General features: G+C 43.9%; 1 protein-coding gene across 1 annotated transcript in view; it reads left to right on the top strand.

The window, feature by feature from the left end:
• LOC119453311 (protein flightless-1-like) overlaps window positions 1-25588 on the top strand; it is an 89493-nt gene that overhangs the window by 55678 nt on the left and 8227 nt on the right. The window contains 10 exon segments of the mRNA XM_049667759.1: window positions 9282-9457; window positions 12020-12246; window positions 14704-14905; window positions 17223-17331; window positions 19145-19228; window positions 19947-20043; window positions 22509-22810; window positions 23422-23574; window positions 24664-24701; window positions 25304-25433. Of these exon segments, the coding sequence (XP_049523716.1) occupies window positions 9282-9457; window positions 12020-12246; window positions 14704-14905; window positions 17223-17331; window positions 19145-19228; window positions 19947-20043; window positions 22509-22810; window positions 23422-23574; window positions 24664-24701; window positions 25304-25433 (1518 nt within the window).

Below are 25588 nucleotides of genomic sequence, written 5' to 3'. Positions count from 1 at the left end.
TAGTGACTTGACCCAAGTCACCCGAAACTGTCATGCTCTGATATGGCTCAAAAACATGTTTCAGTGTATATATGTGCATCACCAAATTTGAAAGCTGACAAATTACTCTGAAGATACAGCAACATTTTCTTGAGTAATGATGCAGAAAGCTCACAATGCTGGGAATCAATACAAATTTTTATTGTTAAGACGTCAAAAATCTTATGCATTTATGTACCTTTTTGTACTTGGCAGCACACGTAGGCTGGAATTTAGCCTCACATAACTATTACACTTGCTAGTCACTGCTCATGTGTGTCGTCTGGCTTTTGTCTTGTTGGAAAGCATTGTTTTCATTACCGATTACGCACAAACTGGCCGAAATTAGCACTTTGGTAACCTCACTCATTGCTTAGCCCATCAGTTAATCTTTGACAAATGTTATCGAGCATAAAGCAATGTATACACAAGAAAGATTGGTAGGACTACTGTTTGTCTTTTCTGCCTTTTTCATGTGTCTTATGTCACGCTAACTGCTGGCTCACAAAAATGGTAGGTTTGCTCACACTAATGCAGCATATCCTAAAACAAGCTACTGCGTCTGCTCATTGGGCTGTGTTGTCATCTGATGCTGCATGGGAAGTTCCAGTGCAAGCTCCTTGTCAGACCTTATGTCCACCTTCATACACATTGGCTTTTATCCTTTTAAAAATTAATATAGAAGCAATGGATAAGAAAATTATACTATAATTTAAAGCCAGATGCATTCGACACTGTTCATCAACTGTACACCACTAGTTTTAGTCATCTTGGTGCAATTGATACTGCATTTATCCAAGGAGGCATAGCACCTGACAACATCTTTTTAAACTTACGCAGCTGTGGACGACTGAAAAAGCTGGTGCTGTGCCACAACCGCCTCATCACGTTACCCGAGGCAATCCACCTGCTCACCGACCTCGAGGTGCTCGACCTCAAGGACAACCCAGACCTGGTGATGCCCCCCAAGCCGCTCGAGTGCCAGCGGGGCGCAGGTGCCGAGTTCTACAACGTTGACTTCTCGCTCAGCGAACAGCTGAGGCTTGCTGGGGCTACGCCAACTGCGCAGATCCCGGCACCAAGTGAGTGAACAGCATTTCATTTTTGCCTTTGATATTGCTGCAGGGATGAACATTTATAACATGTATTTACAGATGAAATGTGTACCACTGTGAGATTGTAGTCAGGGCTGTATGAGTACCCACTACGTAACACAGTAACTCTTGGCAGTAGAAGCACTGCCTTGGTGTGTCTTAGGTTGTTGAAACTATGTTTAAGTGATGAGGCTTCGGTCGAAAGACATATACAATATTGGTCACTGGAGAAGCAAATTACTTCAGTGTCAATAGCGAGATCTCATATGTACTATCAGCCTCTTGGCACAGAACCTGGTACGGCACGACATAACAATATTTTGCAGCCATAGCTATAGCCATGGCTGTTAACAATAGCTCTAACCATGGCTGCAAGCAATAGCTACAGTGATAGCTATAGCATTGCGGTTAGGAATAGTATCTACATTGATAGCTGTAACATGTTTCAGCGATAGCTACAGTAATAGCTGCATGGCTGTTAGCAGTAGTTTAAGCAATAGCTCTTCCGAGCTGCTACAGGGGCTGTATTTGTATGCAATAGAAGACCCGTGAATGTAGTTGAATGCAGTGGCATTTTTTACACCCTATGCTGTTTCCTGCACCTTCTCAGTCCACCTCCTTTCTATGGCAGGCAGGCGCTAGGCCCCTTCCAGAAGTATATGCTAAACTGTATTCAGATATTTTGTTTCTTAAGTTAACTCTACAGTGAAATCTCGATATAACAATCTCGATAGGAATATAAAAATTGGTATAGTGATAGCCCTAAAGTGAACCATCAACCAACCCATCAGTTGATCAATTGTCACCGTATGAGCTATCCACGAAAACGTCGCTGTTGGCTCCTGGCCCACGCTGTTACTGTTTTCCATAGATTCCGCCGCCACGCACCTCAGTATATAGGAGCGTGAGCTGAGAAAACCACCGACAATGAAGAAACTCCATGTCGCCTATAAAGCGTAATGTTTCTTTTTGTTTGTTTGTTTTTCACATTCCTTGCCATGGACACCGCAGCTGTCTCGCTCGAAGCGGACACCTGAACTATTCCAAAGTGCAAGCGCGTGCAAATGACACCGTCCGGAAAGTGCGACTGTGTGGCATCCCCACGAGCACGGAGGTTACATTTCTCTGCACACATAGCTGGTACAGCTGCAGAAAGAATGGTCGTGCACAGAAAGAAGGAAGAGACGCCCCTCCGTTGATAGGCGACACTTGTTTGAGCATAGCATGTGCTTGCAAAACCTGATGCATCGTTGCCTCCGCAAAAGAAAAAAAAAAAAAGTCCTCTCCTGGCGTATTTTTTTTCCTCTAGCACATTCTCACTCCGAGCCCATGCACCATGGTGTCCACTTTTTGCGCCTTGTTGTCTGCTAGCCTACTGTTCCGGCAGCCATAAAGGGTACACAGAAATCTAAGAATCCCCAGATTCATAGTTCATAGCATATTAGTTCATAGTATTGAGGCGTTGTTAACATGATATGGAAACTGAATAACGATCATTATTCTGATAAGTTTGGTATTCTGAAGTTCGTAGTTCTGAAATATTTTTACATTGAAGCTATGAGCAATCAGCAGAGGATTTCTGAAAAGTTTGTTCATCTGAAATGTTTCTTAATGTGGTGTTCATAGTAACTAGGTTTCACTGTAATAATAATGATAGCATTTATGAGTACTAACAGAAGCACAAAAGAAAAATAAGACGGGAGATGAGTTAAAGAAAAAGCAGTCAGCGGAAGAATATCATGACAAAAGAAGCAGTCATCAAACATTGCATTGCAGTTAATCTCAGCTAGTCAAAGGTGATCTCGTCTCAGAAGCATGCTATCTCAGTCTTTCACTGCACAAAGAAACACTGGAATAGCATCCGTGTTACAGATTTCTGTGGAAGTCATCTGTCTGTGTCTGCGCCGAAGCTTCATTCGCTGTCTCGTTCATTCTTGCATTTGATCCAAGCTGTTGGTACGATTGCAGCCCCCGTGAAGGACCCAATTGCGCGCAAGATGCGGCTTCGGCGGCGGCGGGAAGGCGAGGCTGACAGTGACCAAGCAAAGATTCTCAAGGGCATGACCGATGTGGCCAAGGAGAAAGACCGCAATGGCCGGTCAGGAGGCGAAGACCGTGTGGACTCTCTCAAGTATGTGAATTCTCTTATCCCCCTAAGGTGCAAATTATGAGGGGTTGCCTTTAAGTACGATCCCATTTCGTACGATTTCCTGGCGCCAACGTTTGCAATCAAGAACACAAGCAATAACCAAATACAGTTACACTTCTTTTGTGCCAGTTAATGCGTTCCCGGAAAACGCGATCTTTCGGAACCAACGTTCAGTTCAGTGTGTCGCCGAATTGCGATCCTACTATATGTTTTCTGGCTGCTAGATTACATGTAAACAAGAAAAAGTGCAAGACACACGCAATCGAGAGCAGTAGGCACCCACCACGCAGCTTGCCCGCAGTACTCGCCTGCCCGTGTCACGTGAAATTGCCGCCATGCACTCGGTTTCCTATTCCAGTAACAGCAAATCTCCTCGTGGGTCATCGCACGTCGCCATTCACAGCTATTGCCACCAATCGAGTGCGATAAGCATCTGTTTCAGAGCGCATGTGGCGGAGTGGCGGTGGAAGCGTACTGCACGGTTCTAATAGGTGATAACCGAAATGCATGGCAGGCAGTGCGAAGTGAACGTCATGTTTCACTCTGGCGGTATCGTGGCATCGTATTCCACCATTGCCCAAAGCTCGATTTTGTTTCGGTTTCCCATCGCCATCTTAAAACGATAACACGTGTCTCAGGTCGCTCGGACCCCACGAGCTCGACACATGTCGGCGTCTCATGGCCACAGCGATTCTCGCCGAGTGCGCACGTCAAAGCTTCCCGCCAAAATGCTCCACCGAAAAAGCTGCTAACCCAGGCCAAAAACAAGACGCACAAATGTGGACTTGCTGAAGCCGCAAAAACAACAACGCGCGGCTCTGGCCGCTCAGTCCTCACCAGATTGGTGCGCATCTGCATCTCGTGCTGCAATGATCCACACACTTCACATTATGTAGATGTCGACTACAGTAAAGTTATCAGAATTTTTTTTAATGACTTTGGATCATACATTTTCCTGATTAGTATGTTTTCCTTCTGTTTTTTTTTTTTTTTTTTTCCTAAAACATATGAACAAGGTTGAAGTTGGCTAACATCACAGCTTCTCATTCCTTGGGGTGTTGTTGGAAAGTGTTGATATTACCAAAGAATATAGGTAGCATGTAGTTTTAGTGAGTTATGCTTAGTGGCATGTCAGGATTATTAATCTTTTGTAGCTGCCTTGTTTTTGCCAATGCCGCAGTAGTCTCAATCAGACCGTCAAAATACGCTCTGCTAGATCTGAATAGCAGCTTAGAAAGAAGTGATTAACAATGTTTTTGTGATTAGCACTTATTATCTTCGTACGTCTGAAAGTACTGCTTGCAATGACTGTTAGCTTCTAAGAATCCTCACACTACAAATGGTCGTTGCTTTAAAATTAGTTCAGTTTCCTAGCTCAAATTGCTTACGGTTGTGTATTGTCTTGGTGTAGAAATGTCACAATACCGATGTAACACTTTTGAAAGAAGTGATTAACGATGTGTTTGAGATACGCACTTACTATCTACCTTGCCACATCCTGAAGGTACTTGCAATGTCTGTTAGCTTATTCTCCGGCCGTACGCAGGCCAAAGCGTTGGGACGAGGCCCTGGAGAAGCCACCCATAGACTACAGTGAGATCTTCGAAGAGGACGTTGGTCAGATGCCTGGTACAGCTTTTCTTATTTTCCGAAGCATTCATGCATACTCTTGCTCTGTAAACATTGAATTAACTTGCAAGTTTATGAGATCATTCTTCAGATTTATAGGATGTTTTCGGATGGGTTAAAGATTTCGCCCTGATCATGTAATATGATACTCAAGTGTCTAGAGCACTACTATTTTATACTAAAGCCATTTGCTTTTTCGTATTGTTCAGATTCTGATGTGAAAGTCATATTTTTATTCCTATCCTGATAGTCAAGCCCTAAAAGCAGCTTTTCTTTCTCCTTAGCACATGTATACAACTCTACACACAAATGTGGCATAAAAAAATTATCTAGTACTTATTCTGAGGGACGTTGTTCAGATGATGCTGCCTATTATGGATTTTAAAATTTGTTCCTTATTGAGGGAGCAAACATTCTTTTCCATAGAAGTCTTCACTATCCATCTTCTTTTCTCTAAAAAAAAAAAAGTATGTGTATTCATTTTCCTTGAAATTAACATACTTTTTTTTTCTATGCAGGAGTCTCTCTTAGTTGTAGTTTACCAGCTTATGAACTTTTCTTTCCACAGGGACATTTGTTTGGGAAATTGACAACTTCCTTCCAAACCCCCTCGACGAGTGTAAGTACCACAGTGGTTTGACCAATGTGTTTGATTTGTTAACTATTTTTAACTAGCAAATTGTGTGCTTATATTTAATAGCAGCTTTCACTCTCACCCTCACTTTCCACATATACATGTGAAAGACAGAAATGCTCTCAAGGTACTAACTGGTTAATCAGTATAAATGAAAATTGCTGCATGTATTTAAAAGAAGTGCTTAGGTCCTACTGACAGAAGGACAGTTTATAAATCTGAGAAAAAATATCACAAATTTAAGTAACTCTGACTTTACCAATGAAAATGGGAATCCCAATTCTGTAAACTGATATTCAGGATGGCTCAAGTGAGCATAGTTGATGCATTATATGTTCCTCCAAAAAAAATGCAGAATGTTTGTTAATTGGACGTTTAGAAGTCAGTGTGAACAGAGCAACCATTTCACATGAACTGTGAACTAACCTCCAAGATAGATTTGTGTGCGTTTTTGTGCTTCAAACCAAGGAAATGTTTCAGTGCAACTGCCTTTGGTACTGTCATCAAATAAGCATTGTGGGAATCAAAATCAAAACAAAACTTGCTGTTGCAGTTAGGTTGCTTTGTATGTGCACCATCACATTTGTCTTGCCTCTGTGATGGCTGATTAAGTATGCGCTGGAAATGGGGGGGGAAACAAAGTCTTCCAAAAGAATTTCGTGGCAGAGCAAGCTTTGATGTATCAAGCCATATCTATTTCTTGCCTCTTACGCATCAATTGAATAGGCAGGGCTGTGCACACTTGGGGGTCAACATAATTTATTCTTTATTGTTGTAAGTTACCACAAACAGTTTGGTAGTTTCGGTGTGTTCGGCATGGTGCTCATCGCAGATATAACGGTAATGCAAAATGATGTACAATATAGTGTTTACATAGTTTGCGCTGTCAACTTTGCAGCTCTGGTGGGCAAGTTCCACGAGGGTGACTGCTACATTGTGCTGAAAACGTACGTCGAGGAGACGCAGAATCTCAACTGGCTCATCTACTACTGGATTGGCGCTGAAACCACGGTCAGTAGCGCACCGGCTCGGTGTTTGGTGTTGAAACAAAGTCGACTGTACCAACTGTATGAGCGGCGGCTTCTCTGGCTACAGCGCCGGCTCAGTTGCACCCAAATTTCTCGCTGCATTTGTCAGTTACCGCATTTAGATGCAATACTTCTCACCTGTTTTGTCCAGGCTGAATCGGAAGTGCACGTCGTCTGCAACAATGGCAGGCGAAAACTGTAGACCTTTTTCAGCAAAGGAAACAGTGGCAGATGGCGAAACTTGGGAGTGTGGCATGGCATACAAAAAATGTCACCTACTGTAAGAATGCTTATGCTGTTGCAATTTTAGGGTCAATGGCTCGATTCGGTACAGCTAATGCGCATTTATGCAGCCTCACTGCACCAACGTAGCTGCGCCGTTTCTCGCTTGAGCGCACGTCGATCTTCTGTTTCCCAGCGGAGGCTACCTACCTACAAGATAGCTTCTCAAGAGGCCAGACGGCCATATGCCCCCTCTCCCTTTTTAATCAATGCTTCTCTCTCTCGTTCACCCTTTCTTTGTGCGCCTTTGTGCAGTGCGTATCAGAGCATGTGATCCAAAACCTCAATTAACACCTGTACATGCTTAGGTTGCCTTGCACAGTTGTACGTCACAATATGAACTATGTCATTTCATGAAAGTTCTAATGCAAGATTCCTTTACTTGCTATATAGCAAATTAAACTCAATGTTTTCACTGGTTTCTGAAGCCTCTTGTGTGTTTCCGAGATGTGTAATCACGCAAAATTTTACTTGCAGTAGCAAAAAGATAAACTTGTGCTTGCAGTTCATGCCATCTTGTTTGAAGCTCCTTGTGTGTCATATGCCTAACCACACAGAAAACTAAAAGATGCAAAAATAAAAATGCCCCTAAGCCCTTAAAAGATGTGCCCGTAAATCTCAGATGCAAAGCTGTCATTCACCGAGTGTATGCACTGTAGTGGCGCAATATCTCTGCCTTGCTAACTCAAGTTTATCAACGGTTCGTTGAAGCGGTGACTGATCAACAACGGCACGTACATCAGCGGAACTTTTATTAATATTTATTTATTTTTTTAGGGAGGAGGATTTGTGCACGAGAGAGACGTGTGCTTGCTGTCGCGAATCCCCTCCTTCGCAGTTGGATGCAAACTCTACTCAACCTCTCCGTTCGCAGTTGCCAGCACGTGGCAGTTTTGCTACAGGGCAGCCGTCTTTCATTACGTGACCTTCAATTTAAGCGATGGCGCCCGCGACCTTTGCAGCTGGACAAGAAGGCGTGCGCAGCCATCCATGCCGTGAACCTGCGGAACTTTCTGGGCGCCCACTGCCGGACCGTGCGGGAAGAGCAAGCGGACGAGAGCCCAGAGTTTTTGCAGCTGTTTGGAGGCCACATCAACTATCGCAAGGGGAACAGGGCGTCGAGTGGCTTCTACAACTGTCGAGGAAGTGGTGAGTGAGAAAACTGGGATGGGCCCTTGGCGAGCTTTATCCTCCTCATTTACTGCTAGCTCTTTCATCCTCTACACATTGTACAGAGCACAGAGTCCAGTGACTGGGCTCCATGCTTTCTAAGATGCGTGTCTTTCTAAGATGTGTAATAAAGTGAAGTATACGATAAAGGAGCTCTTGCATGATGTGCCCTAAATGTACTGCGGCAAGATATCTTTTTTTTTATTTATTACAGAGCAAATCGAGCTACTGCCATCATTCAGATAGATTCAGCTTGCAAATAGTTGTGCTTGTGTATACCGGATAAATCAGGTCCAAAACACACTTATTGTTGGTGTTGTGTAGCTGCGAGCATGAAGTGTGGCTTTTCCTCGTAACCGTAGTTCAATTGGTGCATAAGTATATGATACTTTTGTGCAACTTTGCTTCCATTGGCGTTATGCACAGTAATTCTGCTCTTGTACTGCTTTGCCAGTGCCCTCCAACACGCAAAATTACCGCAGCTGGAGTGTATAGAGAGAGAACGAGGAGGGGGGTCATTGGGGCCAGGCGCACCTGCATGCGCCTGACCCCAATGGTGACCCCAATGGTGGGTCCTATGACAGCGGTGGACTGTCTTGGTGGTGCTAGGGGACAGTGAATGCGTTGAAGATCCATGAACTCCCAGCGAAAGTGCCAATTTTCAACTTGCCTTCAGCAAATGTCAAATTGAAAATGTCAGCTTACAATAAAGGATTAACGTATTCACCAATTCTAATGCACACTTTCTTTCCAAGGAAAATTGGCCTGAGTATATTGCCTGCGCATTACAATCAGTTACGAAACCGAAACCATGTTTACGGTGTTAGCAATTGCGTACTGTCTGAGCCGTCGTTTGAGCCATTGTCATCACAAGATGGTGTCAGGACAAGTTTCTGCATAGGAGGACAGCGACACACTGATTCTCATCTTTAATTACGAAAGCTCATTCAGAAGTCAATTTACGTGTTAAACTAATGGCAACGCAGTCACGTCACAAGTTTTTGGCGCTGCAAGACCTGCATGTTTCACATGACAAAAAAGCCTGAGAGTGATGACGGCAAACATTAGGCGTAAATAAATTTCTATTGTGTGAAGGTTAGCTCTGCAGGTTTCAATTTATTACATGTTCCCAGAATTGGAAATATAATTACAAATCAGGCTGTCGTGTGTTGCCGTTTACTGATTTTACGAATCTTTTCTGTGACTTAGCACACTTGTCCTTTAGTGATTGTCATCTGATTCTCACTTTGTGACTTTCACTTCTGTTATTAATGCAGGAGTACGTAATTCGCCTGTACCGTCTGCACTCCCGAAATCGTCTGCTGCACGTCGAGTCGGTGGCGGTAGACCCCAGTTCCCTGGACCCGCGGTACGTTTTTGTGCTCGACGCCGGCCGGAAACTCTTTGTCTGGAGCGGCAGGATCTCGCAGAACACCATGGTCTCCAAGGGGAGGTGAGTGTGACGCGGGGTTTCTTTCTCTCATGACAACATGAGGCAGGGCCTCGAAAAGTGCCATGTTTGTACAGATACTGTAGGATGATGTAACATCAGCTGACTTGGTGATCCATAATTCCCACATTTATTAATGCGAAAGCATTATATGGTCCATGAGGCGTCGTTATCGGCATTGGCGTGACTACAATGTCAAAAAAGGCTACAAACCTCGACTTTGGTGGCCGTTACACCCACGACATTGGGTGTTCATTAAGGCACAGTTATTTCATCATCATGCTATATTTATATCCACTGCAGGACGAAGGCCTCACCCTGTGATCTCCAATTACTGCTGTCATGCGCTAGCTGGTTCCAACTTGCGCCTGTGAATTTCCTAACTTGCATCCATCCATCCATCACCCCACCTAGTTTTCTGCCATCCTCGACTGCGCTTCCCTTCTCTTGGTATCCATTCTGTAACTCTAATGGTCCACCGGTTATCCATCCTGGGCATTACATGGCCTGCCCAGCTCCATTTTTTACGCTTAATGTCAACTAGAATATCGGCTATCCCCGTTCTCGTTATTTAAGACATTTAAGATAGAGTTAATTAAGGCACTTGAACTCACCAGCTTTGTTGGGAGTCAAACCCACGACCTTGCATTGTGACAATTTCTCAGCATCGCGCGGTGGTTGCAATACTTTAGCATTCATCAATGGAGGGATAACTAAGTGTCGCTTGAATTTTTTAGGAAAGGTTAAGCACAGAGCAGCGGCTGGGGCTTGCAGCCCAGCCAGGGGACGATAGCGTGTTGTAATACTCGTGGCTCGTCAGCCAAGCTACCCGAGATTTGTTGGCAGTGACGGCGACGCTAGATGATGATGATTGATTGATGGCGATGATGACGGTACAAAACAACAGAAAGTTTTGTCTCTTTACTGTGACAGCAGTTAAAAGCCCGAAACTAAGTTTGCTGTGTTGTCAGTTCGTTTGTTCTTTTCATCATGCCGATGACGACATTGTCGCCAGGCCACCTCTTCAACCTCAGTTTCACCGTCGCCAATAGAGCGAAGAACAAAACTTAGAATGAGTTAGGTGGTTCTTTGTGTTACGTACCATTTGATAGTTTTGTTAATCTTTTATCTAACCATGTTACAAGTTAAACATTGGATATTCACTTCGTTGTATCCTGCATTACAGTTGCATTCAGGATCTGCACGTTTCCCTTCTACGTCTTGCATAAAGAGAGCAGTACTATTTGTAAATAAATGAAATAAAAACTTTGCCCAGTCATGATTTCAACCTCTTGCACCTGCAGCAGTATGCAGTTGGGAGCTGGATGAAATAGCCACTGCGCTATTGCATAACTTTGGTGCATAGTAAGTTGTGCGGAGTGTGATGCCCACCACAGGTTTCGAGGGTGGCGACGTCTGTGCTTGTATTTTGGAAGCCACAGAAGGCAGTACTGTAGCAGATGAGGACTATGTTGCGTGCATTGCAAAGAAGTTTTTTTTTTTTTTTTTAAGATGGATGGCGGTAGTTCTCTCTCTTGTATTTCTTGTTTTTCTTTCTTGTGTGCACGCATGTGTGTGATTGCATCTGCGTGTGTTCAATTATCAGCTTGAGAAAGCAGTTCACATTACATTTGAACCGTAGTCAGCTTTCATAAGGTCATGCTGCTGGGCACCAACGCTATTATACATTAAGTTCCTTATTAGTATACGAAAGTCTAAATATTCATTGATTCTCCAGAAAAGCGTAAACTGGAATAATCTGGGAGTGCATAAATCAATGGAGGGCATAGCAGTGAAAGGCTTCAGGTGCTGCTGCCTGAAGTGTAAACGTGCTGGCACCGATTCTGCATGTACATTAGCTTACTTGTGGCTATTTGACGTCTCCAAACGCGTAAAGTTCATAGTGTGATCAGTGTTTACTATCTTATGGAATTTTTTTTTTTTTTTTGCATGTCACTGTGTCTGCACTGTATTCTCATTCTGGTGGGCACTGTACTTACGAGATAAGAATAGTAAAGTTGAACCTCATTAGAATTAACTTGCATTTGACACAAGAATAACTTTGTTATGTGCAATATTCGTTATGTGACGTCAACACCAGTGGGGAAAAATAATTTTTTTGATCAAGTCTGTCTGAAACAAATGCAAGCATAATGCCTTTAACAGGCCAGCAATGGATCTGCTGTCAAATTCGACGGCCCATTCGTGAAGCATTTGTTGAAATAAAGCATGGCCAAACAAATTTTAGAGTACTTCGTTGCATCTTACGATTCATTATATTATTACGACTATTGAGCTTTGTGTAATTGAATTGTTTTTGATTGTGATTTTCTTCATTGACCTTTAAATAACTACTGCACATGTTGCTTTAACAATATGTTGATATAATAGTACTTTATTTACTATCCTCCCCCATGTAATACTCTTGAAAGAGGGTCTTTTTGGTGAGCTTTGAAATAAATAAATGAGCATAGAGGTCGAACTGCATTAAAAATTCATTAATACATACTACTCCGCACAAGGTTTCTTTGTGGTGCAAAGAGGCATGGCTGTGTCTGTTTTCAGACTTCTGGCCGAAAAAATCAACAAGAACGAGCGGAAAAACTACTCGGAGGTCATCACGTGCGCACAATCCGAAGAGGAGGAAGACTTTTGGAACGCCCTCGGCTGCACGGATCCCAGCGAGTTTGAAGACTTCGAGCCAGTCGAGCATGTGCCGGAGAACTTCGCGCCCGCCCACCCCTGCCTGTACAAAGTTGGCCTTGGCATGGGCTACCTCGAACTGCCTCAAGGTAAAGGATTGGAAATCTAGTTCTGTGCAGTGTGCACGCGATACTGTCGTATGGCGGGCAACACTTTGAAGGCTAGAGGGACTTGTTTGGCTGCTTGCATTCGAAACCATGAAATAGCGCACCACATATGCGTGAAATTACAGGTATGCGTCAACTGAGCTGGTGTAACATTAAGTGTCATACTTTTGTGTCGCAATAAATGTAAGGTTGTCAACCGTCCCGAATTAGGCGGGACATATACAAGTGTTGTGTCCCAACTTGACCTAGTCAGGACAGCCAAATGTCCCAACTTTTGCTTGTTTTTACAGGGTAACAATAAATAGTATATAGCTTTTAAGCGGCCTTCATAGGCAGTAAGAGGTGCTGCTCAATTCTTCTTCACTTAGTAGTCTATGGCTTCTCTGACATGGAAATTCTTGGTCGTTTTTATCTGTCCGGTACATGACTCGGTACACCTGTTTTTGCAATTGTAACACACAAACAGTATTTTTAGGACTGAATAAGATGCAGCTTATTTTAAGTACATTACATATTTGGACACCTTTTCGAGGAATGACCTTTATACAATTAGTCATTTAAGCGTAAAGGTCTAACGAACGAAAGACGCCGGCAAGAGGGTCGCCAGATGCTGACCGACAACAAAGTGAAACGCAGCTTCTGTGGCTCAATAGCGATGACCACTTTGGACGTTGATGCCAGGGAACCACCTAAGGACGATCTTTCGGTTTTTTACCTGCCCTATCGGAGTGCCTTCCCCTAGCCCCAACAACAATGAAACACTGCACTTCATAGAGAGGACTCAGACACGAGCATCATTGCATTGAGTGACCACAATCTTTTGCGCAAGATGTTCGTACGCTGCAGCCACTTTCCAATCCCGCTGCTGATTCCTTCACAAGAAAACGATGGGGAACAACCAACAAAACCTTTGAAAAGCAATTGTTAGTGAATGTAAACATGTGAAGGGCTGCAGCAGAAGCACTGAAAGAGCCAGGGCAGGTTTATTTTTTAAATTTTTTTAGGAGTGGGTACATGGCCACATTGACATTTATTTACAAGGATGAGACAAAATTTTACATACGTAATTTGTGGTAAAATTTAATGATGAGAATTACATTGGATGTGGGTTACAAAGAAGGAATCAATGGCATTTTTACCGTATTTGTGCAATGTTGATAAACGTTCGGAGGAAAGTAACAATCAATTACTTTTTAGTAATTGCTCAATTACTTATGTGGGCCAGTAATTGGTCACTGTAATCAATTGCCAATTTGAATAGAGTAATTGTAAGTGGTAATTGGTTACTTCTTTTCTGCAACTTGTACTAGGCGGCAAGATACTATAAGCCATGTTTCTTTTTTCCTTACACCATAATATCAATGTCATCGGCTGCCCGGGAATTTTCACATAGACAGTGATGGAAAGCCTGGGAAAAATTGGAGGATTTGAAAATACCAACATACAGTAAAACTTCGTTAATTCAGATTTCATGGGACCGAACAAAATGTCCGAATTAACCGAATGTTGAATTATCAAGGGCATCCAGAAAACAATAAGCAAATGTTTACTACGTCAACACGCTTTTATTGTGCGAATGAATAAGCCAACCCTGTTGTTATTTTTCACAAAACCAGTGCGGAAGCTGCAATTCTTGCCATCTCGTGACTCACTGGCTCTCGCAGAGGCAATCGAGGCCTCTTGACTTCCTTCGCAGCACGACCGCGGCATGCGCCTTCATTTGCGACATGCTTTTTACTACCGTGAACCCATCCCAATTTTTTTCGCCAGTGAGCTGATCGCCAACAGATCGTCCATCCATCGCAATGTAGCCGGTGCTCTTCATTTTTGACAGCTTTGTGCCGAGTCAAAATGAAACAACTGTTTGTCGCTACCGCTGCAGTGGAAACCGCAGCCGCTATCAATGCGATCATGGATGGCGACTACGCAATTACGAAAGCATGCAGCCAACGCGGTGTTATGCGTGGCAGTAAACGCAAGGATAAAGACTTTAAACGCACAAATAGACAGAACTGCGTTCCGGCATTGCTGTCATTGACGCACAATTTCCGCTGATGACTATGGCGATGCTGACTCTGCCGCTTCGTTTCGATCGGATGCTAGCGCCTTTATTGCTCTTTTGCGTCGGACATTTGCGGCGCTCCTCGCTCATTGAGCTCCGATAGTTGTCAGAATTAACCGATGCGCGGCCAAATACGTCCGAATTAACGAGTGATTGCATTGAATAATGCATACACTTGCCAGGGTAAGAGGACGAGTTCGAATTATCCGATTTTCCTAAATAACAAAGTTTTACTCTAGTAGGCTCCCTGTGCTTGAGCGCAAGGTTGCCCGTTCGACTCCCAGCCACTGTGGCCACATTTCAGTGAAGGCAGAATGCATTCATCAAACGTCTAGGTTGAATAGAACACCTACTACGTAATCTTCTGTAATCTGCAGTGGAGGTGCCCGAGGGCAAGCTGGTGCAATCCCTGTTGGACACCAAGAATGTCTACATCCTGGACTGCAACTCGGACCTGTTCGTCTGGCTAGGCAAGCGATCGACACGCCTCGTGCGGGCAGCGGCACTCAAGCTGTGCCAGGAGCTACTTTGCATGATTCACCGGCCGAGTCACGCGATCGTCAACCGCTGCCAGGAAGGGTAAGTGCATCCATTCGTTCGTGCACCCATGTGTTTGTTTTACTAACTCACTTGTTTGTTTATACATCGACTCGTATGTTTCATTGACTCGCCCATTCGTTCATTCATCCATGTGTTTATTTTATTCACTCACTTGTTTGTTCTGTCGTCCACACTTTTGTTCACTGACTCACCTGTTCATTCATTCATTAACTCACTCATTTATCCACGGAGTTCACTCACTTGTTCGTTTGTTCGTTCTTTTATCCTTCACCCGTGCATCCATTTCTTTGTTTGTTTATTTATGCATTCACTTACTCATTTATTCACGCATTCATCCACTCAACTCACTCGTCAGATTCCATTTATCCTTCCATTCATTTGTTCATTCATCCCTTCATACAAGTCATTTACAGTGGAACCCTCTTATACGTTTCCCACGGTTCGCAAGAAAAAAACGTGAATACCCGGGAAGCATATTGTGCGAACATGATGTCAAACTAACGTGAACTTGCTGTTAAATATTAAAACAACAATACTATGCACGGCTCAGCCTCCGAAGATTTACTGTCGCCGACTGATGATGCAGACTCTACGAGGACCACTAACTAAAAGTCCCAAATATCAGATTCAGCAGAGAATGAGTGACTTGTACTGAAAAGTCGGCCGAAAAAGGTGTGTCCTCTTCATGAATAGTCACTTTCTGGGATGCCTTATCTTTCGCAAGGTTTCTTGTGCCGAGTGCTAGACGCATCGGCGTACACATGCCAAAAGAGCGAAGGCTTTCATGGCACAATGCCAAGCACGCTATCTTATCTCAGTGCCAGGATCGCTGTAGCCCAGGCTACGAAGCTGATAGTAGTATCCTTGAAAGTGACTATCTGAGAAAACAACACAAGTTTTTCAATGCGCACATGTGCTTGCCTGTGACCTGGTCAGTTCGTATTTCAACCATTGTCATGCTGTCACTACAGATAAACAAAAATACAATCAATTCATGCACCGAATCTTCATCCCCTGGCAACATAACCGAAGTCAACCGAGTTTCGATAGCCAAATGATTGCGGGTTTCTTGCAACAGTCATTGTCTGATGCTTCCCTCACGTAATCATTGCCTTTGTTGGTGCTGACATCAACTGAGGAGTTGGCGCCACTTGAAACTACTTGAAGTCGCCCGGGATAGTGTCACTATTTAACACGCTAATTAAAAACGCAGGATGCACGGAACTCGCACGACGAACAACAAATGTAGCTAATGCAGTCTTTCAACATTTAGTGACTTGGCTTGGCTTGTCGTGCCGTTTGGGTGCATTCGGCGACTTACTGGATCGACTAGGCTCCCCTAGTGTTGGTTTCGAGAAGCTGGCAACGTGGCAAACAATGTATAAAACCATAGTATAGCTATTTTCTCTCGTTTCTGTGGCCTGATTGGCACTGTGGTTGTACAAGTGGAGTCCTAATATTGAGCGACATGCTGTAAGGCGTTCCGAAATTTCTGAAATTTCCGTCGAGACCGCACCCACCAAGACCGTGGCGCATCGAGAGGGGTGTCTAGCATGGCCAGTCACACAACGTATTGTGTTACAACGTTGCAACTCCAAGTCACAACGTATTATGTGGGAACGCTGCGGGAACAACGACGTATAAAAGAGGATTCTTAAACATAAGTGTCTATGATCCTTTTGCCAGAACCGGGCTTTAGCTTGTTATACCCAGGAAAACATGAACGAGAAACATATCAGCGGGGTTCTACTGTATTCACTCAGTTATTGGCTCATTCATTCATTTGATTATCCATTACGCTTGTTTAAAAGACCTAAAGGACCTCACTGCAGCTTGCGCATGCCTGAAAAAATGGAAGTGTGAACAAAACTACAGAAAACCAGATGCATGACAGCTGTGATTCCTAGAACATAGATAAAATATGTGGCTTTAGTACACTGTGTCACTTACTGCTGTCGCCACGGCACGTGGCTTAACGTCGTGGGCTACGTCTCATAACAGGGCTATGTAAAAGTGACGATTTCGGCAAGTTGGTTATGTGTTGCGAAATGGATTTTGTGCCAGAAGATGCAGACAAAGAAAGGGGGTACAGGACACACGAAGCGCTTCGTGGGTCCTGTACCACCCCCTTTCGTTGTCCACGTCTTCTAGGGCAAGAACCATTTTGCTGGGCCATATAGCAATGCATGCTGAGCAAGTTACTACTGATCATCAGAGTCACTGCGTTCCATTTGTTGCCTGTTCTCAGATAATTATTTTCCTGAGAATTGGCATGTGGTTTGTCTTTTTTTTTTACTTGCTTCTTTTTGTCCTGAAGAAAATTGCTTGCTTACAGAACGGAGACAATGGTGTTCAAATCCAAATTCGTCGGCTGGGACGACGTCATTGCGGTCGACTTCACACGGACAGCCGAATCTGTTGCAAGAACAGGGGCTGACCTTCAGGTAAGTCGTGCAGTATTAGATTGCTGTGCAACAAACTGACTGTTGATGCGGATAAGGGAGGAGGTTTGTCCTTTTTGGTGTGACATTTTTGTAGATTTGTAGCGCAAATCCACAGAACTGACAGGAACGACGCAACATAAACGCCTGTGTGTCCTTCAAGGACACAGCAGGGAAGCATGCAATGTACGTGCTTGTGTCCTTTAAAAACACAATAGGAAGAACACGACATAAGCACTTGTCTCCTTCAAGGACACGACAATATGCTGGTGTCCTTCAAGGACATGAGGACACAGCATAAGCATTTCAGCCCTGTGAGGACAAAACATAGCGCATCTATAGTGCCCTTAAAGAAAACAACTAGAATCACACAATATAATGCTAATGCCGTGTCTTTCAAGGAGAAAACACCGCGCTCATGTTGTGTCCTTCAAGGACAGGGCTGAAGAGACACAACATAGCCACTTGTGTCCTGCCTGACAGTCTGATTCTGCACTACGAACCTATGAAACTATAGATGTGAAACGAGTTTTTCATTATATGTTGCTTACTAAAGTCAGTTGGCTAGTTTGCACAGTAGTAAGAAACGGATTTGGTCAGTTCACTTGTGTTGTATCCTGCTCGAGGACTTGCAGTGAAAATTCGTTTCAGAATCATCAGATTTGTTGCCATACGTCCGTTGCGATTGTTGGGGCCACTTTTTTTGCGTGTGGTGTGTTCTCTTGGAAGGCAATTGTTATTGCTTCATTCTCTTTTATGCAGTTCTGTTTGTTATTCTGTGAGAATTATTTCTGTTGGTGAGAATTCGTAGTTATATATTTATGTTCATCATAAACAAGGATATGTTTAGCACTGTTTTGAACACAGTTGTGTCTTTTAAGGAGGCATACTACCAGAAAAACGTTTTTTTTATTATTCGTGCTAGAGGTTTGAAAATTGAGCCAATTAGAGAGTTCAAGTAGATTTCGAATATGTCATTAGTTTTTGTCTATCTGCTACATTTCTTGAGTTTGTCCTACACAATGGCAAAATATAGTGTTCTCTGCGGGCACGTTCTTGTGTAATAAGTTTTCACAAAAAGCATCGAGCTGTAGCTTGTTTAGCTCTTTCTAGACTGCAAAGTGCCGACATCTATCCAAACAGCGTGTACAATTACTGGAACTATGCAACGAAAAGATTAGTACACTTCAACAAATTTTTTTCACAATCCCATGAGAATAACCTTGTGCACTTATAATTGTCCTATACTAACGAAATTTGGCATAGATACTCTTCAAGATATGTAGAATGCTGATATCTGCTTGAAGTTGCAATATCTTTCAGCAGTCGTTTCAAAAGTACAAGGTGATATTTCGTGGGATTGTGAAAAAAAATTTGTTAAAGTGGCCTCAATTGTTTTTGCATAGTTCCAGTAATTGTACATGCTGTTAGGATAGATATCGGCGACAATTTGCGGTCTACAACGAGCTAAATAAGCTACAGCGTGATGATTTTGTCAAATTTTTATACACAGGAAAGTGCCCACAAAGATTGCCGTAGTTTGCCGTTGTATAAGACATAATTCAAGGAATGTAGCAAACTCATCACATATTTGAAATTTGCGTGAAGAACACTCTAATTGGCTCAGTTTTCATACCTGTAGCACAAATAATTTGATTTTTTTTTATTTTTTTTTTTCAAGTAGCATCTCCCCTTAAACCGTCTGGGGTGTATTGGTAAGCAACAGTTCTAGTTGGCACCTTAGGGAAAGTTTATGTGGCCAGCAAGTGTCGCTGACGAGTGAATGCATTTCCATCCATGCGCCTTGGAACTCAAGAAATGGATGTCCACCCAAAAGACGAAAACAGACCTGTCTGCCTTGTTTATGCCTCGTCAGCCCGCCATGTCTAAAGAGGAAGCAGTGAGTATGGCACAACTACGTTTGGCGGCGAAAAAAATTTTGTTCGTTTCTTCTCCCGTTTTCGCATTTTTGCAGCCTACCTTGTTTAAAATGTTTTTGCTATTGCCTGCCGCGCTAATGCTTTTGCTGATGTGTTGTGCGGAATATGCATCAGCAGTGCGGTGAAGTCAAACTTCTACTACAGCCAGCACTTATAATAGCACATTCAGATGCAGCAACATTTCAGGTACAGCGACATTTAAGGTAGGGCAAATCGGATTTCCTTTTTTTTACTTGTTACTTTGCCAGTAGAGCTCAACGCAAGAGGCTTGACAGTTGGCACTGAATGGATTTTGGCCAGTTCTTAAATGGCCGCAACTAATTGAAGGGTTTAGAAATTCTGTTAAAGTAGTTGTGATTAACTCGCGGTTCTGATGCAGTATGTGAAAATGTAAGCAATGTCACAAATCTGAGGATTTTGTTGGGTTGTGTTTGTGAAAGCATTTATTCGTGGCTTTGCCATTTAAAACACCATGTTGTTGTTAATAAGTATATATTCTGCCAGCGAAGTTTAATTAGCATGCTGTGTTTAACAGGTATGTTGTTGGGAAGCTGTTCTTGTGAAGAAAAAACAAACCTTTCAATTATTACTGCAGTGTGTATTCCTTGTATGTGTATTTGGTGTTTGAACAGAATGTTGCAATAGTGATGTAATATTATCCAACTGTCACATACGCAGGCGCAACTCATGGAGGAATGGAATGACGACTTGGAAGCCATGGAAGCATTTGTGCTCGAAGGCAAGAAGTTTGTAAAGCTTCCAGAAGAGGAACTGGGTGAGTCTGCAAAGTTCTTCCCATTTGGCATGACACCGCATTGGGCAAAGCCACGATACTGATAACAGAACAGCTGCCACATTGGCTTAGAGGCACCGACCGCGGTAGCTTAGTAGCTGTGACATAGCACTGCTAAGCTCGAGGTCGCACGTTCAATGCTGGACACGGCGGCCGCATTTCGATGGGGGCGAAATGCAAAACTGCCCATTTACTTAGATTTTGGTGCACGTCAAAGAACCCCAGCTGGTCAAAATTTAACCTGAGTACCCCACTATGGCATGCCTCCTAATCAGATCGTATTCCCCCCCACGGTAATTATGGCGTTCTGCTAATCAGCTCTAGGTTGCAGCGTTCGTTGCCAGCCATGGTTGGTACATCGCGACATGAGCGAAATGCAGAAATGCTCTCGTATTTAGATTTTTGCGCACACTAATCCGTTAATGGATCTCGACGATCTCGGCTTGTCCTGAGCGATCACCACTTTTTGGCTTATGGTGAGCCCACCTCGTCATGCGTATTTCACCACTTTCTGAACAGTTTCTTGCATGCAGAGGATTTAGAAACTTCTTCCTCACTCACCTGCTATCATCATCATCATCGTGACTGTTGTTCCATTAAAACGCCATGTTCACTTATCGACCGCTCTTCCTGTGTGGTCCTTCGCAGGTTTCTACAGAGGACGTCTAACATTTTATTTTTCTTCTCGGCAAAGCTGGTTCTAGACAATATTGCTACCGCTTATTTATTGAATGTGATTTTCCCACACTACTTCCAGTCATGTTTCTGTGTCTTAACCATGATATTAAAGCGTATCACCGTATTTACTCGAATCTAGGCCGACTCCGATTCTAAGCCGACCCCCCAAAAGTTCTAAGTCAGAAAAAAAAAAAAAAACTTACTTCGAATGTAGGCCTAACGAAAAAGCGAGGACAGCATTCGCAAAATGAAACAACATTTATTAAATTTGAACATTCCGAGCTCATTCTATGTCACCATCGCTGCTAGCCTCGTCGCTATCTTCCTTACTGCTGACATCTTCAAACAGTGCGCTATATTCAGTACCATCCAGCGCATTAGAGATGCTGCATTTTTGGAAGGAGCGCACGTTGCGGCGAACGCAAAAACCATCTCCCGTGGCCCCCTCCAACGACAGACCGATGCCGAAGTTCCGCCCGGCTTGAACGTTTGACGATGCCTCTACGGCTAGCACAACTACCGTATTTATTCTATTGTAACGCGCACCCCTTTTCCGGGAGGAAAAAAAAGTCCTTTACAGTACCGCGCACCTCATGCTTTCAAACAGAAATACAACTTTCTGTCATTTGGAAAAATAGATTTCCTCCCGATGCACTGAAGTTGCGATGAATAAAAAAAAAGTCGCAGTTTCGCCCGAAAGGCGATGCATCGAATGCGATAGCAAATTAGTAGACCGCTATTAACAAGCACGGTGTCACGCGCGCACAAGCAAACAGGAACACATCTCGCTCGTTGACTGCGGAAACCAACTGTCAGAACGCTGGAGACGAAGCGCGCCTTCGTGCTAGCATGCCTCTCGCTTCAACGCGGCGAAAACACGGTGCGCGGCGGACTTTACCCGTCGCAGATTGCTTTCAAGATAGGGCCAAGGCGATCGCCGGAGTGGATCGTCGCAGATTACGTCCTGCTTCGGTCCACTGAAACCGTTCTGCATTGCTTTCCTGGCGAAAATCCTCTCCTTCTGTTTGCACCAGTCCCGCTCGCAAGTTTCGGATTCTCCGAACGCCCGTGATGCGGCCCGATTTCCGTCCGTCTCCGCACAGATGATCACTTTGCTTTTAAATGCGGCATCATGATGAACTCGGTACTTCATGCTGATAGAGCAGACGCGGAGAACGTGAAGACAGACGATAGACTATTGCCTAAGCACGTGTACTGCAGCACACGGAGGAAGCTTCCGCATGCTACGGTAGCTAGGCCCGACGCGCGTGCGAGGCGGCCATTTAGAAATGCCGTCGCAGATTTAGGGTGGTGTTCCCTTCTAGTACACTGTACCGATACTACCGATACGACGCAGGTCAAAATGGCGACGCGGCTCGTGTACTTCGGTTGGCTACTGGCGCGGCTAGTAGCGGCTGCGATACCGACTTTTCTAGATGGCGCTAACTATGCACCGTATTTATCAGTTTCAGTTAAAAATTGGCGCGCTTTTTTTAAATCCTCGAATCTAAGCCGACCCTAGAGTTTCGTATGGGATTATTTGAAAAAAACTATCGGCCTAGATTCGAATAAATACGGCAAGTGAAAAAAAAAAAGAGCCCTTAGGGTGCTCGCAAAACCTAGGTAGTAGAAATTGTTCCAGAGTTCCCCGATGCGGCATCCTGCATAGCCTATACATTGCTATGGGACGGTTAAACGTCGTTATTTGATTTGATTTGATCATTTCTTGGGAATACTGACGGCGCACGTTTTCTCTTCGTTTCCGGCAGGCCACTTCTACAGTGCGGACTGCTATGTGTTCCTGTGTCGTTACTGGGTGCCCGCGGAGGTGCCCGGGGAGGGCGAAGGAGACGAGCCAGCCGTCAAGAACGGCCCCGACGGCGGTGCCGGCGATGAGGACGAGGAGATGGAGGAAGAGGAGGAGACCGTGGAGGACGACTACACCTGCGTGGTGTACTTCTGGCAGGGTCGGGACGCGGGCAACATGGGCTGGCTCACGTTCACCTTCAGCCTGCAGAAGAAGTTCGAGGCCCTGTTCGGGGACAAGTTGCAGGTGCTCAGGACGCATCAGGTGCGTGTACGGAGAGGTCATTGGGAGGTAGCAACTAAAGGGAACACGAGCAGGTACGACAGAGGAACCGAAAGCTGGGCAAGTTGGTGTCGATTCACGCTGTGGATTTTAGCACAAAATGCACAGACGAGAAGGGAGGGATGGACAACAGGATTACAAACTCTCAACTGGTGTTTTTATTGAATGAACGTAATTGATGATGATTATTTATTTGCATCCCCTTCGAAACGTGGCGCTGACAAATAGTCACCTAGCCTGCTTGAGTAAGAATGACTTACTGTGGGAGTGGCTCAAGTCATTTTGACTAATCACGGAGGGCTAATGACGGGTTTGGAATAAAAACGGATCGGAATAGCTTTACGTTATCCCAGCCTTCATCAAATTAGTCATTGTCACGTCCCCCTAACCTTTTTTCTTTCCTTTTCTTGTTTGAGGGAAATAACTGAATGGCATTTCTTGAACACTGACGGCTTTTTTTGGCGTAATATTGGTCTAGTGTCGTCACTGCCGATTTCTTTTTTTGTTGTCCACCCTGATCGAGGTTGCGCAGCACCTGCCCTGTATAGCGAGTCAGCAAACGAGTAAGTAATTAATGTCATCCACTTGTGCAGCAACAAGAGAATCTCAAGTTCCTGTCGCACTTCAAGCGCAAGTTCATCATCCACACGGGCAGCCGCAAGAAGTCTCAGACGGAAGAGAACAATGCCGTCGAGTTGTTCCACCTGCGCGCAAACGGCAGCCCCATCTGCACGCGGTGTGTTCAGGTGAGCACAAGAAGCCTGCGCAGTTGTCCTGGAACCAGGATTGATACTTCACAAACTTGTGAATCGCAAACTGGACCTACAGTACAGTCAAACCTCAATATAACGAACCTCGATTTAACGAAATTTGCGATGTAACGAACTATTTTTATTTCCCCATCTTAGTTCTATTGAATTAATGAAACCTCAATATAACGAAATTCTCGATATAACGAAGTTTTTCGCTGCAAGTACAACTTTGTTATATCGAGGTTTGACTGTAGTTGACTGGCAGGCTATCTTCGTAGTGTTTGTTCTAGGCTGAAGTTAGATCGCTGTTGACAGTGATAGCTGCCACTGCGATAGTGACGGCAGCTGTCATGGCAGTCACAGCAATAGCTCTCGCAGCTTTGCAAGTTTGCACAAAACTGTGATTTCTTTTTATGCATTGATGGCTGCACACTTTGGGACAGCACAGTGACAGCTGTCGCTGCCAACAGTGTTAGCTTGTCGCGGCAATAGCGATGGCAGTGGTCACAGCAATAGCTGTCATTGCTTAACAGTTTGTGCAACTGTGACTTCTTTTTCATGCATTCATAGGGCACTGCTTGGGACAGCACAGTGACTAGTGTTAGCTGTCACAGCAATAATCATGACAGTGGCTACAGCAATAGCTGTCACTGCTTTACAGTTTGTGCAAAACTGTGATTTTGATGCTGCTTCGCTTGGGACGGCACAGTGGCAGCTGGTACTGCAGCGACAGCTATTAGTGGATTCAGTGAGAGCTGTCACTGCCTGTCACTGTTTTACAGTTTATGGAAAAAGTGTGATTTCTTTTTCATATAATGATTCTCTACGCTTTGGGACAGCACAGTGACAGTATTGCAGTGACAGCTATTACTGTCGATAGTGATAGCTGTCACTACTTTACACTTTGCATAAAACTAGCTTTCTTTATATGGGGATGCTGACATTCAGATAAAGGTCTTTATTCTTAGTGCTTGCTTGCTTCTTTTCCGCTTCTTTTGTTTGCGTTTGTTTGCTTGTTTGTTTTCTTGCTTGCTTGCTTGCTTGTTTGTTTAAGCAGCATCTCATGTATGTTGGTTCTTGCAGATTCCTCCCACTGCAAGCAACCTCAATTCTGCCTTTTGGTGAGTTCTCTGTCTTCTGCGTACTGTTAATGTGCTTTTCACGAGCTCAATTTAGGGGGTATTCATCTTCTACTGAAAATTTTTGAATGTGTCGTGGACAGTAAATTTTCCTAGACTGCTACGAGACATGACACACGAGCTAGAGTGGTGCTGCTGAAAAAAAGAAATGAAAAAAAAAAGAACGAAAAAAGAAGTTATCACCTTGAATTGTTTATGAGGACCAGTATATTTCGTAGACCTAAGGGCCATTTTTGGAAATCACAGAGTTGTAGTTTTGTGAAAATTAAATCACTGTAGAAAGCTGTATTTTGTGGTAGCAGATCGAAGCTTGGGCAACTTGTTTTACCTCTTGGATGTAGAATGTTACAATTGACTCAGGTGAAATACCATGCTGTTTAAAAAACTGGTGCCATAGTTTAATTTAATTTAATTTCAATCCGAACACGTGAACATTAAGACAACGCTACTCTCAAGTGGAGTATGGCATTGTGCTATGCTACTAGTGCCGTGCTTTAAAAAAGAAAGCCTGCATTATATTTGTCGCAAGTACGGCAAAGTACAGTGTTACTTTTAAGTAACTCGCCTCATGCTCGTTTACGCAGTTACATTCTGAAAGTGCCTTTCGAGCAAGATGGCGAGGAGGACGGCATGGTCTACGTCTGGATCGGCAGCAAGGCCGACGAGGACGACGTACGGTTAGCGGAAGAACTGGCGCGATCTCTCTACGGTGCGGTAAGCATAACTTTCCTTGTGCTTCTTTTTACTTTGTTGGTTTGATGCAGTTAAAGATGAAGGCATTTCTTTTTTGGTGCAATCATTACATTTCCGCAGCTTTTTCACACAATATTTTTTGTTTTAGTTTGTGTCATAACAGCTATTACTACAAT

The sequence above is a fragment of the Dermacentor silvarum genome, chromosome 5, assembly GCF_013339745.2.
Source record: "Dermacentor silvarum isolate Dsil-2018 chromosome 5, BIME_Dsil_1.4, whole genome shotgun sequence".
In the NCBI taxonomy this organism is placed as follows: domain Eukaryota; kingdom Metazoa; phylum Arthropoda; class Arachnida; order Ixodida; family Ixodidae; genus Dermacentor; species Dermacentor silvarum.
This window is presented reverse-complemented; position numbering and strand designations above follow the sequence as displayed.